Raw genomic sequence first — 16784 nt, forward strand, 5'->3', positions numbered from 1 at the left:
GCGGGAGGCGGCGGGGCGGGAAGCGGGCGGTGCCGTCCCGTCCCGCTCCGCACAGCTTCGGCGGGGCCGCCGCGCTGCTCCTGCCCGCGCACAGGTACGGGAACGGGGGACGGGGGAGACACGGGGACCCGGTAACCGGGGAGAGGGGGGAGGGAGCCGAGGCATGAGGTCCGGGTGACCGGCACCGCCCTGGCTCCCGGGGGGCTGCCGGAAACGGATGTCCCGGGAGGAGCCCCCCCCACTTACCGGGGGGGGGGTAGTGTCCCGGTTACCGGGGCTCCCTGCTCCCCCCGGGGCTTCTCCCCCGGGCTGCGGTGAACCAAGGGCTTCCGGGGGTCGGTCACGCCTTGGCCTGGTTTTGGGGCGCGCCCCATCGCCCCCGGGGCTGGCGGCACCCGAGCGCCGACGCTCACCCGGTGGCCCGGGGCAGGCGCGGCCGGGCTGGGCCTGGCCCCGTTAATCCCGGCCCTGTCCTTACCCTGCCCCAAAACAGCTGCCACCGCTGCAGGCCTCGGCCCGGAGTCTCGGCTCGCCAGGCCTGGGCCAGCATCCCCGCCTCGGGGGTCTCCGGTGACCCCGCGGGCGAGGCCCGGCTGCGCCCACGGGCCCCCCCAGCCGGGGGTACAAGCTTTGATGCCGGTGGCGAAGCTTCCCCCGCCGCTGCCCTTCCTGCGTGTATGCGGGGGGGAAGCGGGTGGGAAGGGTGCAGCCCGCGGCGCGGTGTTGGGTGGGGACGGCGGAGGACATGCTCCCCATGGCCGCGCCGCAGCCGGGGGCGAGCACCGCTGAACCCCACGGATGGTCGTGGGGCTGGGGCGGGTGCTGTGGGGCAGGGCTGACCCCCATCGCGGGGAAAAGCCTGGGTGCCCGCCGTGCCCCGGCTGGAGGAGCTAACCAGATGGGGGGAACGCTGCCGCGCCCTGCCCGAGCTCCCCGACCCTTCGAATCTACCGGCAGGATGTCTACATGCTTCTGCCCTCGCTTCATCGCTGGCTGTTAGACCCATATTTGGTAGCAATAATTGTTTACTCCCTTCTCCTCGCTCCCCGAGCCTCGCCGCCGAGAAGGGGAGGGGACATATTTTTGGGATCTTTAGCTTTGCCAAAGCCTGCGGGTTGCTCAGTAAAGGGTCCAAAAACCCCTCTGCAGACCATGGGGTGAAGCCCCCCCGAGTGTTAAATGAGCAGGTGATGGTGTGCGGTGGGCACCGGCCGAGCACGCAGCTTGCTTGCCAAATGGCAGTGGTGGAAGTTTGGTGCATCCTGAACTGGTACATCCCAGCAAATTTGGGGAAGGGGAGTGGGAAGGCTGAGGAAGAGCGAGCAGGGACCCGTGGGGCGCACTCCTTTCTGGAGCTTAGCTTTGCCGACTGCTGGGTGGAGAAATGGCCCCCCAAACCCAGACACGCTCTCCTCTCACTTCCCCCTTTCTGCCTGGCCGGTGACACGGCGGCAGGTGAGTCGCTTGCCCTGGCAAGTGGGGGTGCCCAGATTAGGGCACCTGGTGGTCTCAGGAGGCCGTGAGAGTGCCCACTGCACCCCGACTGCCGCTTTTGGGCGCTCTGCGGGGGGGCTGGCTTGCTAAGAACACAGGAGAGGCTGCAGATGGGGAGTCCTGCCCTTGCTCACCTCCATGCATGCCTCAGTGGTGGGCAGCCTGGGGGTGCCACCGTGTGTGTCCCCTTCCTTTGGAGGGCAGAGGGTGCCCAGCAGGAGCGGACAGGCCTGGGGATGGGTGGGAAACTCCAGCAGTTAATGGCCAGAGCTGCTTCCCCTCAGCGTGGGTGAGCGTGCAGGCAGGCGGGCTGCAGCTGTGATGCTCCAGCCCTGCTACCTGGCGTCTGCCCATTTCCCACACCGAGCAGGGCTGCCTTCCCTGTGGGGTCGAGAGGATGCTCCTGGCCCGGCCGTGGGTAACAGCCGAGTGGTCACAGGGGTGCTGTGGGACCGGGGCTGGCCTCTCCAGCCGCTCGTGCTCCCTGGGACCAAGCTTGGCCTTGGTTGGAAGAAACCATCTTCCCATCCGACATGGACGTGCGGCTGGGAAAGAGGAACCAGGCTGAATGGGCTCGGCAGCCTGCAGCACCGTCACCAGCCAGGGCCACTGGCTGAGCCTTCCCATTGGCATGGGGCTGAGCCACCCATGCCCCTGGTGCATGGCGTGGCTGGTTATACTGGTCCCATACTGGAGAACCCAGCCAAAGCCTGGTCCAGCTTCTTGCCACATTAATTTTTGAGCTGGTTCATCATGCTGTTGTGCAGACACCAATGTGCTGGCAAAGCCACCACTGGCAAAGGCATCACAGTGGCCTGGTATGTGCCACAGCCTATGGAAAGCCCTAGCAGTGGGGCGGTTTGCAGCTGATCAAGCTTCCTGCAGCCAGCTCCCAGTCCCGGGGTGGTCCGGAGTGGGGCCTTTCCCAAGTGAAATTTGACATTGCTGTAGAAAAAACCCAAAACAAACCAAAACCCAACAAACCAAAAAAAACCCAACAAACCCAAACCTCATCCGGAGTCTCCCTTAGAAAGAGCATGTTAAAAATGGCGAAATTGTTGCATTTGAAGATTTGCTGCTCGTTCTGGAAACTCGCCGTGAGCACGCCAGCAGGCTGCTGTCGAATTTTGGTTGATTTTTTTTTTTTTTTAAAAAAAAAGGTATAAAACCTCCTCTGTAACCGTTCTTGCAGCACTAAACTCGGCCGATACAAATATAGCAGTTACATCACGTGACGGAAAACTCGCTCTCAGTGGTCCCGGCGATGACGCCGTGGTTGCTGGGGTCGGCACGGCGCTGCCTGCCTGCAGCCACCCCTGCCTGCGCTTGCCCCTGCCTTTAAGCAGAGCCCGGAGACCTCCACCACCACTGTGGTGTTGCTCAGCTAGTGGTAGGGTGAGATGGAGGCGGCCAGGATGGCTCTTGGCAGCCGTGGGACCCCATCAAGAGACCCTCTCCCTCATTCTGGGATGGGCTCGGAGGCGTGCTCGTGGCTCGGAGGGTTGCACGCAGCTCGCTGTGAAATGCAGAAGTGCATTAATCTGGCTGCCGGCTGGCCGGCTCGCTGCTCCAGTGCCTTATCTGCCTTTGCATGCTGACAACCGATTGAGAATGGGTTTGCTTGCTCTGGAGGCGAGCCAGCGCAGAAATTTGGTGTGTGTTCATCAAGACTTGGTTTGTTTGGTTTTTTTCTTTCCCTTTCCAGAGGGACAGCTTGAATTTCACTGTCCTTTTCCTTTTATTTCTCTGGTTTGCAGTGCCGGGCTCTCACGCTGTCTCATCCGTTATGTCTAGTCCGGCTTTTCCTTCCCCACACCGTACCTGGAAGGGAGAGGTCCACAGGGGCCGAGCCCTGTGTTGATTCCCTCGCCGGAGGCAGCAGATTTGCAAAGCCTGTGTGATTAATCACCACGTTTGCTGACAAATCTCTGGGGTTTGAGGAGGTGTACTTCTTACGCAGCAGAGAGCATTTCTGCTTCAGACGTGGATGTCAGCAAAGTTTGGCTGCTGGAGCCTGAACTGTTTCCGTAGAATACGGGAATTAAAATGAACACCTCCCTTTCCTCTGAGGGCTTCCTTGGTGTCGTGAGCACCTTCCCTGCTGAGCTCTGTCGTTTTGGTAGGAGCTCAGGGGTGGGAAGGCTTGAGCAGTCATCCTCCTGCAGGGTCTTGGAAGCCACGGTGGCCCCCGTGAAGGGTGTGCTAAGGGGTGCCTCTGGCACAGTGCCTGATTTTGGGTGGCTTTGGGAGGCCAAGAGGAGGCTGCAGAAATGGCTGGGCACGGCCTGGCTCCTCTCGGTTCCTCTCTGCCGTCTGGTGTTCTCCCCTCCCCTTCCTCCATGGTCTCTGACCTTGTCCTGGCAGTGGCGTGTTCTCCTTTTCCTGTGGAGGGACAGAAAGCAGCTTTATGCTCAACTCGAGAATATTTTTAGATATAGAGGAGATGGCCTGGTGACCGCAGCAGCCCGCCCTGCGTATGAAGTATTCAGAAAGCCCTTTCTACAGCAGGGTGTTCCTTGTCCCTTCGGCTCCGCAGCTTTGCTGCTGCTTACGGATAGATGGCCGTGGCACAGGCGGGTGCCTCTGCCGTGTCCTTCCCGCTGCCGCCGGGCTCCCTCGCTCCGAACCCGAAATGCATGTCATTCCTCGTCAGCGGAGCCAGTGGGGGCCGCGGGCCTCCGCAGAAACATTGCCGAACGGCTCAGGAATGCAGAGCTGGAGCCGTTCCATGTGCTGGCGGAGGCGGCACGCTCCTCTGTCCCTGCCTCCCACCCCGCACCACCGCTGTGGCTTTATGGCTCTGCAGGAGCAGGACCCCTGCCCTCTGACTCACTTCTGGCCAAAATCCGGTGCAGGAGCGTTTTATCCATCACAGGTCTGCCCCTAGCCTGGTCAGGTCTGTGGTGGGGAGCAGCCTGCACGAGTGTACCCCGGTCCATGGGGGACTGGAGCTGGCAGCGCTGGGCAGGGATGCGCAGGCTCACTGTGTGCTGCTGCCATGCAAGGGAGGCTGCCAGCAAGTCTTGCCCAAGAGCCTTCCCGGGCCAGGCTGAGGATGCATGTGGCTGGTAACCTTTCCCTGACAGCCATAATAGGAGACCTGGTAGGAGAAAATCAATCTGAAAGAGAAGCAGCAGATGGGGTGCATCCCACTGGTGCTCTTGCTTCCTCCCACCAGCTGGCATCTAGGGAAAAGCAGCCTGGGTCAAAGCAGAGCAGGGATCTCCTTCCCCATCAGTGGGCTCGCAGGGAGAAGAAAAGGCATGTCACTGTGGGAGAGCATCAGGCTGGGGCTGGCCAGGGACTGGGAATGCTGAGAAGGGCAGGGAGCAGTGGGGCAGGGCGAAGGACCCGGCATGGGGACCTCGAGGCACGTGGCAACCTGGGAAAGCACTGAAAGCTGCTGCACAGCGGGTAAACCCAGAGGAAAGGGCTCTTACAAGCCCTACAAGCTGCGTCAGGCAAGCGGGGGGCTTATTTACAACCTCCTTTTACTTCTGTTATTTCTTTCCAGTTTTACTCTGCTATAAGAATATCATGGTTCTTGTGAGGTGTTATTAAACCTGGTGGTGTGGAGCCCTGTTGAGGGGTGCTTGCTCTGAAGCTGATCTACGCAATCCGTCAAGCTTGAAGCTGATCCTTCAAGCTGGACCTGGCCTGGGGCCTGTTCCAAATGGCACGGTGTGACTCCCGTGTGCCCTTGCAGTGAGACCTGCAGCGCCTGCTCCCTCGCCCTCCTGCACATCATCCTGTGCGCAGGTTCCCTGTCCTGGGTTTGTGCAGTAGCTGCTGCCATAGACCCTGATCTCTGAGCACTGACTCGGCGTGAGTGGTGCTTTGCCCAGGTAATTATGTTTAACGGGCGAGTTTGGTGCCTGGTGCCCTTATCTCGACTCCCCGAGCAGCTCTGGGCTTTTCTGTGCGTCTGAGCCCCTCTGTGCTCAGGCTGCCGGCTCAGCACCGTCCACTGGCGACGTGGGGGGCCTGATAGCCGGGGCAGGGCCCTGCCAGCTCCGGGTCAAAGCTTGGTTTTCCTCTTGTGGCTTCTGTGTCACGGCAGGTTTAATTATAACCTTTTCCGTCGTATTCTCCCCGCTTATCTCGCGTGCTCCCCCGTGCTCGCTTCCTCTTCACTGGCAGCATCTCCGACGGGTACCAGCTGCTGTCACTCCCACAGGCGAGTAAAATAGGCTTCGGGACCTTGGGACGAGGAGACAAGGGTCCCAACGCTGGCTGGAGACCCCGGCGTCAGCACAGGGCTGGAAAGTGGGACCCTCTTGCAGGCTCGCCAGCAGGGGGTGCAGCCCTTGCTTGCCAGCAGAAGCTGGGTTCTGGCTTTTGGGGAGCAGAGGTACTGCCAGAGAGGAGGAGGAGGAAGGACCCTGCACACCGGAGGGGCCAGCAGTCAGAGCTAACCCACCGGTTTCCTCCGGCAGGTGACGCAGGAGTGGGGACAGCCCAGCTGCCACCATGGTTGCCCTCTCACTGAAGATCAGCATCGGCAATGTGGTGAAGACGATGCAGTTCGAGCCCTCCACCATGGTGTATGATGCCTGCCGGATGATCCGCGAGCGGGTGCCCGAGGCCCAGATGGGACAGCGTAAGTCCACGGCCGGGCTGGCTGCTGTGCCAGGGCCACCCCAGCTGAGCCCCTGGCATTTCACCCGTCTCCCTTTCCTCTCTAGTCCCCATACCCTTCTGGGCTTTCCCAGAGCTGTGAGGGGTGTGGGGGAAGCAAGGTCCGAATTCTGCCCAGTTGAGCCAAGGGGCTGAGCTCCTCAGGCTCCCGCCTCAGCACCCCAGAAGAAATTTGGGGCTTTTGGGGTAGGAAAGCACATATGGAAGTTAAATAACTCATCAAGCTCTTTGAGCCTGCTGCCCTTTCTGTCTCTGCTCCTTTCTCCTGCTTGCATCCATCTCTGCTAGCCAGGACTAGGTGGGTTTAAACAGTTGCAGGGGTCGTAGCGAGTGTTAATAAACCATATAAGTTAATTTTTCCTTTCTGGGGGAACATATAGTCCTCTGTCAGGTCTCTCCCCTGCCGGCAGCTCTCTGCCAGGCTTGTGCCTGGTGCTCCCTTACCTTGCTAAGCTTTCTCAACTCATCTCCGTGCTGCTGCCAGGCTTAAAATTTAGCTTATGGCTCACGAGCTCATGATGTGACTCACGCCCATGCGGACATGACCTGTCCCTGGCGTAGATGGGGGGGGCTGGAGCACTGGGACATCATCTCGTGGGCTCTCTTGGGTCCCTGCCGCCTCCAAAAGTGGCTGTGCCACGGGGGAGAGGCAGCAAACAGGAGGTCAGGAGTCGTGGGAAGAGGAGGGGGAGCACGGTGACATCTGGGAGCAGCAAATTCCTCGAGGATGGAAGGAAATGCCTTCTCACGTCGTGCCCGGCTGGCCAGCGGTCTGGCGTACGATGGCTTTCGATTTCGGAGAGGGACTGGACATCTGTGTGGATGCGGGGCTGTAGCCTTGTCGGAGGGAGCGTTGCATTTCCTGCTTCTGGGCGTGAGTCAGCCTGCCTATAAAAAAAAAAGGCAAGGGGAAAGCCTTAAAGGGAACTGCTGGTTCCCGAGTTCCTTTTCAGTTGCTCACAGCTTTTCTATTCCTCTCAGTTCCCTGCAGCTTTTGTTTCTCTTTGCTCTCCTTACCCAGTGACGCTCGGGGGTCCCTTTTTGAGCTGCCCTACTTTTTTGTCACCTTTGAGCTGGGGGAGCTTCGGTGTAGGTTTCCAGCTCTGCTCTTGCCCTGTCTCAGGAAGCGCCTCTCCCCGCCAAAGCTGTGGATCTGGGGCAAGCTGCTCAGTTTTCAGTGCTTTAGAGTTATCCTCTTGGAATTTGCTTTGAAAATAGCTTTTTTTTTTTTTTTTTTTAAAGTTTAAAAATAAAATGGCGAGCCTCCGTGATTTTTCTGCTCCCTGTTTAGTAGGATCCTAACGGCAGTGTTAGCCAGGCAGGACTGGGGCGGCTCAGGAATTTGTCCCTCCCCGCAGAGAGCTGCCAACGAGATGACGCGTTATAAACTTAGCCAGCCAAGACAGCCCGCGGCGTGGGGTTGTTGGAAAGGTGGAGAAGGACCTTTCCCCGGGCAAAGCCAGGCGTGGTCCTGGCCTCTTGCAGCGTGGAATTGGGGCTGTCACTGTGGGTCTGAGCTGGGGTGCCACTGCCCGGGCTCCAGCAGCGGCACTTTCACTGGGTGCCCCAGCCCCGAGGCAGCAGGATTTGGTGAACAGCACATATTCATTGCCTCTGAGACCTTGTAAGCCTTGATCCCATCCTCCTTCAGCGTCCTCCTTCCCAAACGGAGGAGTCCCAGCTCCTTCAGTCCCTTGTACCAAGGCTCCATCATTGAAGCTGCCTCTCTCTGTATCTTTTCAAACTGTGCTGTGTCCTTCTCGGGGGGTGCAGACCACACGACCACAGAGGACTCGAAGTGTGAATGTGCCTAGGTTTTACAGACCAGTTCCCAGCACCCTTCCTGGTGATCCCCAGCATTTTATTACCTTGCTTTCACCACTGCTACACATTGCACAGAAGATTTTTGAGAGCTGTCAACCACACCTCCAAGCTCTTCCTTCTGTTGTGACTATCAGTTCCAAGTTCAGCGTTGCGTAGGCATGCTTCAGATGATTTTTTCCATAGATAACTATGGTAAAACATGTGCCTCAAAGCTCGCTTGCCCACTTGTTGTGTTTAGACTCCAGCGTTCACAGTGCTGCTGTGCTTCATGCGCTAGGCTGCACCGATGCACATCCCTGGGCACAGGCTGGCATCTTGGTGGCCCTGTCCTGCTCAGCATTACCCTAGCAGAGACTTTACCTGTTTTTCAGCCAATGATTTTGGGCTGTTCCTCTCGGATGAAGACCCAAAGAAAGGGATCTGGCTGGAGGCTGGGAAGGCTCTGGACTACTACATGCTTCGCAATGGGGTAAGCATCTATCCCACATCCTTCAGACTGGTACCGGCCTTGGCTCTGCAGTCAGACGTGCCCACAGTGAGGAGATGCTGCAGGTGTCTGCCCTGCTGCCTTGCATCATGCCTGGGCGTAGCCCATGTCCCCCCCAAAATTGCACCGGGGAGACGGGAACTGTTGGCGTGGTGGTGGGATATGGGCACCCTGCTCGGGTGCCGCTGCTGGGAGCTGTGCTGCACTGTGCCCACAGGACACCATGGAGTACAAGAAGAAGCAGCGGCCCCTGAAGATCCGCATGCTGGATGGGACAGTGAAAACAGTGATGGTGGATGACTCCAAAACCGTCACGGACATGCTCATGACAATCTGTGCCCGGATCGGTGAGAGGAGGGGCAGCAACAGGGGGGAGTTAGGGAGGTGGGGAGAGATGGCAGCATCTGGTGGGGGCTACCAAGGGAGTGGCAGCAGCTCTGTGGCAGATGGTCTCGCAGCAGGGATGGCCAAGGGGTGCATGATGCTGGGGAAGGGACACTGCACCCTTGCGTCGCTCCAGGCTCTGCATTTGGCAGCGATGTGCTGAGCTCGGTCCTCTGCACTACCACAGGTATCACCAACTATGATGAGTACTCGCTTGTTCGGGAGATTATGGAAGAGAAGAAGGAGGAGATTACTGGCACCCTCAAGAAGGATAAGACCCTGCTGCGAGATGAGAAGAAGATGGAGAAGCTCAAGCAGAAGTTGCACACAGATGATGAGTGTAGGTGCCTGCACGTGCTGGGGTTGGGGTCAGCCCATGCTGAGGGCAGCAGGGAGGGGAGCGGGGCCCCTTGCAAGGGGAAGAGCTGACACAGGGGAGTGGAAGTGACAGTGGAGAGCACCGTGAGAAGGGGATACCTGTCCACGCTCCCTGGAGTCTCTCCTTCTGCCTGGGGGCCTAGGGCAGAGGGGTGAGAGCTGGGATGCACCAGTCAAGACATCCATTTCTCACTCTGCGTGAGCAGCCCCAGGGCTGGGACCAGCCCTGCCTGGGTGCCCATCCCTGCTCATGCCCTGGTGTTGCCTGCAGTGAATTGGCTGGACCACGGCCGGACCCTGCGAGAGCAAGGCATCGACGACAACGAAACGCTGCTGCTGCGGCGCAAGTTCTTCTACTCTGACCAGAATGTGGACTCGCGAGATCCTGTGCAGCTCAACCTGCTCTACGTGCAGGTACAGCTCCCCAGAGCGCCTGGCTCTGCTGCCCTGTGCCAGCCCCCTGCCAGGGCTGGTGGCTGAGGTTCTGGCCAGGAGGCACCATGGGGGGCACTTCAGGTTGCCCAGTTATCTCCTGGGTAAGAGCCAGTGCTGGCAATCCCAGCCCTGCCCTCTGCTTACTCTGGAGCTCCCCAGGGGATCCTGTGTCTCCTCTGCCTGGTAAGAACCATCCTGAAGTCCTGCTGCTGTTCCTCTCCCAGGCATGGTGGTGGTCCCTGTAGGGGACAGCCTGCCCCTAGATCCTCCACTTTTTCATGGCTACTTCTTTTCTGTCTGGAAAACAGGTCTTGCCTGGTGTGGAGGGGAGCAGTGGCAGGGCTGCATGGCTGCCTAGCCCACAGCAATGTCTTCTCTTCCCACGCAGGCTCGCGACGACATCCTTAACGGTTCCCACCCTGTCTCCTTTGACAAAGCCTGTGAGTTTGCGGGCTACCAGTGCCAGATCCAGTTCGGGCCACACAACGAACAGAAGCACAAGCCGGGCTTTCTGGAGTGAGTGTCCTGGGCGGCTCAAGCAGCTTGGCAGACCCCTGCACTGTGGTGGCACACAGGGCATGGGGATGCAGATGCCTCTGGAGCAACCCCTGTCCTTGCTGCAGCACAGTGCCCAAGCATGGAGGTCCACGCTGGCTGCAAGGGGTGCCAGCCCCCCATCCTGCTCCCCCTGGCACCCCCCAGGAATGCAGCCAGCTCTGATCGTGGGGACCCTAGCCCACCATATGGTCTCCCCTGAGAGGCTGCATCCTCGGCACCTCCACCTCACTCTCGGCAGGGTGGTTCCTGGGGCAGCTTTCATTACTGCAGCAACCTCTCCCACATCCTTCCTGCTCCTAAAAGCTCCCAGCCCGTGCCCTGGCAGGGGTTTGTCCGAGGCTCTGGGTTGGGCCTCTTTGTAGTCGGAGACAAACAGTGGCTGCAGGCTCTGCTGCTAACAGCTGGCTTGGCTGTCTCTTGGCAGACTCAAGGATTTCCTGCCCAAGGAGTACATCAAGCAGAAAGGGGAGCGCAAGATCTTCATGGTACGTGCAAGGAGGGGGTGTTGGGACCTGGGCTTCTTGTTCCTCCTCACCAAAGGTTGAGGCTGCTCTTGTCTCTGGAGGCAGCACGTAGCAGCTTGGTGGGTGAGAAACAGGAGTGGGAAGCTGGAGGTGGGCAGACAAGGCAGCTCCTGAGGTCCCAGAGGTCAGAGGGATGCTGTAGCAGGGGCAGGGTATGCCGGTGGGGCAGGGAGAGCCTGGAAAAGCTGTGACAGGGCAATGGTGGCACAGCCAGGGGACCATGGTGCTAAAGTGATATTCTCTCTTTGCTGTCTCAGGCCCACAAGAACTGTGGGAACATGAGTGAGATCGAGGCCAAAGTTCGCTACGTGAAACTTGCCCGTTCCCTCAAGACCTACGGGGTCTCTTTCTTCCTGGTCAAGGTAAAGCAGCAGCTCCCCTGGCCAAAATTCCCCTTCTCCAGCATCTCTCCATCTGTTGTGTCTCCATCCAGCTGCTACCCCTCAGCCCACATTGCTCCAAGTTTCCCTGCATCCCCACTGTCTGCCTGTCCTTCTTGGCTTTTCATGTGCGCTGCCTTCCCACTTCTTGCTGTATTCCTGTCCTTTTCAAGCCCTGTGTCATGGTTGTCACCACCTGAAAGTGTGACCTCGGAGGTGTTTGGTAGCCAAGGGAGGCTTTAAAGATCTCTGCCTGGATGGATCCATCCCGGGGGCAGCCCACAACCCTTCTGTTGCGGCCCACAGGAGAAGATGAAGGGGAAGAACAAGCTGGTGCCACGGCTGCTGGGCATCACCAAGGAGTGTGTGATGCGCGTAGACGAGAAGACCAAGGAAGTGATTCAGGAGTGGAGCCTGACCAACATCAAGCGTTGGGCAGCCTCGCCCAAGAGCTTCACCCTGGTAGGGAACAGTCCTGGTCCTCCACGCTCTCTCCCCAGCGGAGCCCCCGTGGGGGCTGCTCTCCTGCCAACCCCTCTCTTGGGTGTTGCCCCATGGTGGGAGAGCCGTGCCCTCCTCTGGTGCCTCTCCCGGCTCTTGCTTTGGAGGCCGGCGCTTGGGTGCTTAGTGCATACCAGAGGGGCTCAGGATGGCAGCCAGTTCTGTGCTCCGGTGCTACCCCGTGCCGTGCCGTTGCAGGATTTTGGAGATTACCAGGACGGTTACTACTCAGTGCAGACGACGGAGGGGGAGCAGATCGCCCAGCTGATTGCCGGCTACATCGACATCATCCTCAAAAAGGTGAGAGTGTGCTGGGAAGGGTAGCTGGGTGCCGATCACCAGCTCCTCTCCAGAGAGGGGTGCAGGGTGCCCCTTCCAGCTGCCTCCAGACAGCTGTTGGCACACGGTGCTGCTGGAGAGACTCTGTGGCCCTGGTACGGTGCATGGGCTGTGGGAGGAGGGGAAGGCTGGGAGGTGTGCGCTGGCTGAGACATTTCTTCTTTCCCTCTGCAGAAAAAGAGCAAAGACCACTTTGGACTGGAGGGGGATGAGGAGTCCACCATGCTGGAGGACTCCGTGTCTCCAAAGAAGTAAGTCCTCTAGGAGCAACTTAGCTGAAGTTGAATTGAAAGTGGGCTCCAGCCAAGCTCGTGGCACAGCGCGTCTGGAGGAAGATCTGCCAGTCCTTCGGCAGCAGCACTCCTGCAGAGCCTGGTGCCGGAGCCGTGGGCATCCCTTGACCTGGTATTTCTCCGCGTTGCAGGTCGACCGTCTTGCAGCAGCAGTTTAACCGTGTAGGCAAGGCGGAGCTGGGCTCAGTGGCCCTGCCAGCCATCATGCGGACAGGCGCTGGAGGGCCAGAAAACTTCCAGGTGGGCACGATGCCGCAGCCTCAACTGCAAATCACCAGTGGCCAGATGCACCGAGGGCACATGCCTCCCCTGGTAAGCTCTCCCCGTGCACACCATAGGGCACAAACTCCGAAAGGTGCTCACCGGGCTCGTGTAGACCATCCATTTGGGTCTGTGGCCAGGCGTTGGCTTGCTGAGAAGAGCAGGGTCTCTGTGCCACTGGCCTCGTGTTCTTGCTGGCCTGGCTGAGCTGGTGTCCCTCCTGCACCTGCTCTGCAAACTTGAACTACACCTGGGTGTTTTTCCCTGGCCGGCAGACTTCAGGTTGAGCTGCCCCGAGCTGCTGTGCCTGGCCAGCCCCACCAGTGCTGTGGTTTGCAGCAGAGCCCTGCACCTGGCTTTGGTGCCCCCCATGTCCTCTGCAGCTGGAGAGGCTCTTGGAAAAGGCCATGAGGTGGCTGTTTTCTTTGGCCCCGCTCAGCCTGCTGTGGGACTTGCTGTAAAAGCCTCGTGGGGTCCCACTGCATCTGCTCCCCACTCCCCAACAGCTGGTTACCTGTGTTACTCACTCATACCCATGGTGGGACGGGTCATTTCGCTGTGGGCGGTGCAGAGGGGAGACCCCCGTTTTGCTAGGTGCACCCCACTTTGTGGAGGCACCTACCTAGAGCACTGTCATCAACAGCATGCTACACCACGTTGCAGGGAGGCGCGAGCTGAATATTTAAGCCTAGATTTCAAGCTCCTAATGTACCTCAATCTGTCCCTGTGTTGCAGACTTCAGCCCAGCAAGCCCTGACCGGCACCATCAACTCCAGCATGCAGGCTGTGCACGCAGCCCAGGCCACACTGGATGACTTTGAGACCTTGCCACCTCTCGGGCAGGATGCTGTGAGTGCGGGGTGAAGAGAGGGTGCTGGGGGGAACCTCACTGGAGGTTCCTGGTTGGGTTGCGGGAGGCTGGCTGTGCTCGCAGGAGAGGTGTCAGCAGCTCTTGGGGAGATCTGCTGCCTACAATGAGATGGGGTTTTATCCAGCTCTGGGGGCAGGAGCAGAGAGGTTTCTTGGTCATGTTGCTTGGTCAGGATGGTCTGGGGAGTTTTGGATGATCACAGCTCTTCCCTCCCTCCTCCTTGTCTCCTCTGTCCTGCATCTGTCTGTGTGAGCATGGGTGCAGCTCCCCACCACGTCCACCACCATCTCCTGACCCTGTTGTCCCCATTTCAGGCATCCAAAGCTTGGCGCAAGAACAAGATGGATGAGTCAAAGCATGAGATCCACTCCCAAGTGGATGCTATCACTGCTGGCACAGCCTCGGTGGTCAACCTCACTGCAGGTATGTGGAGGGTTGGAGAAGAGAGGAGACCCATCAGTGGAGAAGGCTCAGTCTCTCTTGTCTGGCTGAAGGTTGCATCTCCTGCCCTCTGTCAGGAGGAGCCATCCTGCCCCAGCTAGAGTTAAATCAACCCCGACTGCTTCTAACATGCCTGTAGAGCCAGCTATGCCCTTGCAGCGTGCCCTGCCTTTAGATGCCCCAGCACCCCTGCCCATGCCCAGCCCCGTCCTTCCTCCCAGTCCTTGGCTGACCTGCCGTCTTCTGAACCAGGAGCGTGTTGTGCAATCCCTGCCATAGATCTGGGCACAGCCATGGCACGGTGCAGCTCTCCTTCCCCAGGCTCTCTTGCCCAAACTCAGCTGATGCGACAGCCTTTCAGGCTTAGGAGCCAGGGGGTCTCTCCCCTCACTCCCAGGAAGGAGGACCACATCAGTGACAGGCACAGGGATGCTCTTTAAGCATCACTTGAAGCGTGTCTCATCCCAACTCATCTCTTCCCTGTTCAGGGGATCCAGCGGACACGGACTACACTGCTGTGGGCTGCGCCGTCACCACCATCTCTTCCAACCTGACGGAGATGTCCAAGGGCGTGAAGCTGCTGGCCGCGCTGATGGAGGATGAGGGAGGGAACGGGCGGCAGCTTCTACAGGCAGCCAAGAACCTGGCAAGTGCCGTCTCGGACCTGCTGAAAACAGCACAGCCTGCCAGCGCTGAGGTATGGGGGGCAGGAGGGGCCGTGGGGCTGAGAGGAGGGTGGAAGCCAAGGGGAACCGTTGGATGAGTTTTTAGGGCTTACTCATGAGCTTGGTGTTGCTTTTGCCTCGTTCCTCGCAGCCTCGCCAGAATCTCCTGCAGGCTGCCGGCCTCGTGGGCCAGACCAGCGGGGAGCTGCTGCAGCAGATCGGGGAGAGCGACACCGACCCCCGGTTCCAGGTGAGCGCACCCAGCGGCACCCAGGGACACCCACTCCCTAGAACCCATTGGCCTTTGCACAGAACCAGTAGGAGGGCTTTGGGCTGAAGCTTGGTCGGTGCCCAGCAGTGACGTTCAGGGAGAGGACAAGCCATTGCCCGTCTCTGTCCCTAGAGGCGCTGTGATGTAACGCCTCTTATCTTGTGGATTCCCATGTAGATCCCAGAAAGCCGGTGTGCTTGGATCCTGCCTGCCTCTGACCCAAAGACGGTAAAAAAGGGGCTCTAGGCATGGCTTGGTGGTCCTTGTCCTCTCCGATGTGAAGGGTACTCCTCTGGGGATGATCAGCTGAACTCTTTGGAGAAGGGCTCTTCTCAAAAATCCGCTTTTCTGGTGATCAGCTCTCGGAAGTCCATGCACTCGGGTCGCCGCTCAGGAGCGCTGTCCTGGGAGTCCTCCATTGCAGCCGCCTCGGCTCCTGCCTGCCGCTCCCTGCCTGTGGGAGCTGCCTGCCTGCCCCCGTTGGAGACCCAGGGTGGCTGGAGCCTCGTGGGGTGGTTTATTTTGCCTAAGCTGATCTCCAGCCAGCTTGCTTTCCCACGGCTGCTCCTTCCAGCCCAAAGGAGGCAGCACACTGTGCTGGGGAGGAGGATCCAGCTGTGGTGCAGACCAAAACAGACTCCAGAAAGAAGGGATTTCTGTTCACAGCAGCTGCGCAGCCTCAACACAAGCAGAAAAACCTGGACAGAGAGCTGAGGGGAGCGGAAAAGCTAGCATCAGGGCAGGGGGCCATGCACGGCCAGGTGGCAGTGGCAGTGCCAGGGCAGGGCAGCCCCAAGGGGCGGATTTAGAACCTGGAAAACAATTTGCACACCTGCAGTGGGATGCTCTGCCCCACAGCTGCCAGACCCGAGTGTATCTACTTCCCTCCTTGGGCTTGGATGCTCTAGCGTGGGGACTCTGGAGCTGGGTGCATGTGCTCTTCGGTCTCTCCTCCTGTCTGGAAAGGTGGTGGGTTGCAATGGGAGTAGCCTTGGCTTGCAGGAGGAGAGGGGATGCTGTGACGTTTTTGGCTTGGTGGCCAGAGGCTTGGCTGTGGCGAGGTGCAGGGCCGCTTGCTGCGAGCACACACGTGGCAGGAGGGTTGCGGGTGCAGCAGGCAGGGAGTGCTGCCCTGCGTACCAAGGCCTTTGCCCCAAGCATTTGCCGTCTAGCGCTGGCGCTGCCAGTTTCCAGCGGCAGCATGCTGCGGGAGCTAATCCTGATGTTGGTGGTGTGCCATCAGGTCTGGTGCCCTGCCGGGAAGCTGTTTGCCATGTGCTGGTTGCTGCCTGTTTCGTGCTGGCAGGGCAGCCCCTGTGCCTCCCCTGCTGCCCCTGGGGCAGAGGAGGCTTGTTGCTGTGTCAGACCCCTTGTTGTGGTTTAACCCCAGACGGCAGCTCAGCCCCACACAGCCGCTCACTCAGTCCCCCCCAGTGGGATGGGGGAGAGAATCAGAAGGGTAAAAGTGAGAAAACGCGTGGGTTGAGATAAACACAGTTTAATAGATAAAGTAAAAGCCACACGTGCAAGCAAAACACAACAAGGAATCCATTCACCCCTTCCCGTGGGCAGGCAGGTGTTCAGCCATCTCCAGGACAGCAGGGCTCCATCACACGTAACGGTTACTTGGGAAGACAAACGCCATCAATCTGAACGTCCTCCTTCCTTCTTCCTCCCCCAGCTTTATATGCTGGGCATGATGTCATATGGCATGGGATATCCCTTTGGTCAGTTGGGGTCAGCTGTCCCGGCTGTGTCCCCTCCAACCTCTTGTGCACCCCCAGCCTGCTCGCTGGTGGGGTGGGGTGAGAAGCTGAAAAGGCCTTGACTCTGTGTGAGCACTGCACAGCGATAATGAAAACATCTCTCCGTTATCAACACTGTTTCCAGCACAAATCCAAAACCCAGCCCCACACCAGGTACTATGAAGGAAATTATCTTAGCCATAACCAGCACACTGCCGTTTGGCCGGAGGGGTTTGTCATTTTCTCTGCCATTTGTCTTTGCACCCCGGGCAGTGCCGGCAGTGCCTCGCAGCAG

At 59.1% G+C, this 16784-nt stretch overlaps 1 protein-coding gene across 1 annotated transcript in view; it reads left to right on the forward strand.

The window, feature by feature from the left end:
* The first annotated feature begins 7 nt into the window (after positions 1 to 7).
* Positions 8 to 16784, forward strand: part of TLN1 (talin 1) — a 28859-nt gene continuing 12082 nt past the window's right edge. The window contains exons 1-17 of the mRNA XM_068422117.1: positions 8 to 94; positions 5931 to 6094; positions 8328 to 8425; positions 8661 to 8790; positions 9015 to 9167; positions 9477 to 9619; positions 10029 to 10156; positions 10623 to 10683; positions 10980 to 11084; positions 11409 to 11564; positions 11802 to 11903; positions 12117 to 12193; positions 12367 to 12547; positions 13232 to 13345; positions 13682 to 13790; positions 14297 to 14505; positions 14625 to 14723. Coding sequence (XP_068278218.1) covers positions 5965 to 6094; positions 8328 to 8425; positions 8661 to 8790; positions 9015 to 9167; positions 9477 to 9619; positions 10029 to 10156; positions 10623 to 10683; positions 10980 to 11084; positions 11409 to 11564; positions 11802 to 11903; positions 12117 to 12193; positions 12367 to 12547; positions 13232 to 13345; positions 13682 to 13790; positions 14297 to 14505; positions 14625 to 14723 — 1995 coding nt within the window. The 5' untranslated portion in view covers positions 8 to 94; positions 5931 to 5964. The remainder of the gene's footprint in view (positions 95 to 5930; positions 6095 to 8327; positions 8426 to 8660; positions 8791 to 9014; positions 9168 to 9476; positions 9620 to 10028; positions 10157 to 10622; positions 10684 to 10979; positions 11085 to 11408; positions 11565 to 11801; positions 11904 to 12116; positions 12194 to 12366; positions 12548 to 13231; positions 13346 to 13681; positions 13791 to 14296; positions 14506 to 14624; positions 14724 to 16784) is intronic.

Source organism: Nyctibius grandis, chromosome Z (genome assembly GCF_013368605.1).
Source record: "Nyctibius grandis isolate bNycGra1 chromosome Z, bNycGra1.pri, whole genome shotgun sequence".
Classification (NCBI taxonomy): Eukaryota; Metazoa; Chordata; class Aves; order Nyctibiiformes; family Nyctibiidae; genus Nyctibius; species Nyctibius grandis.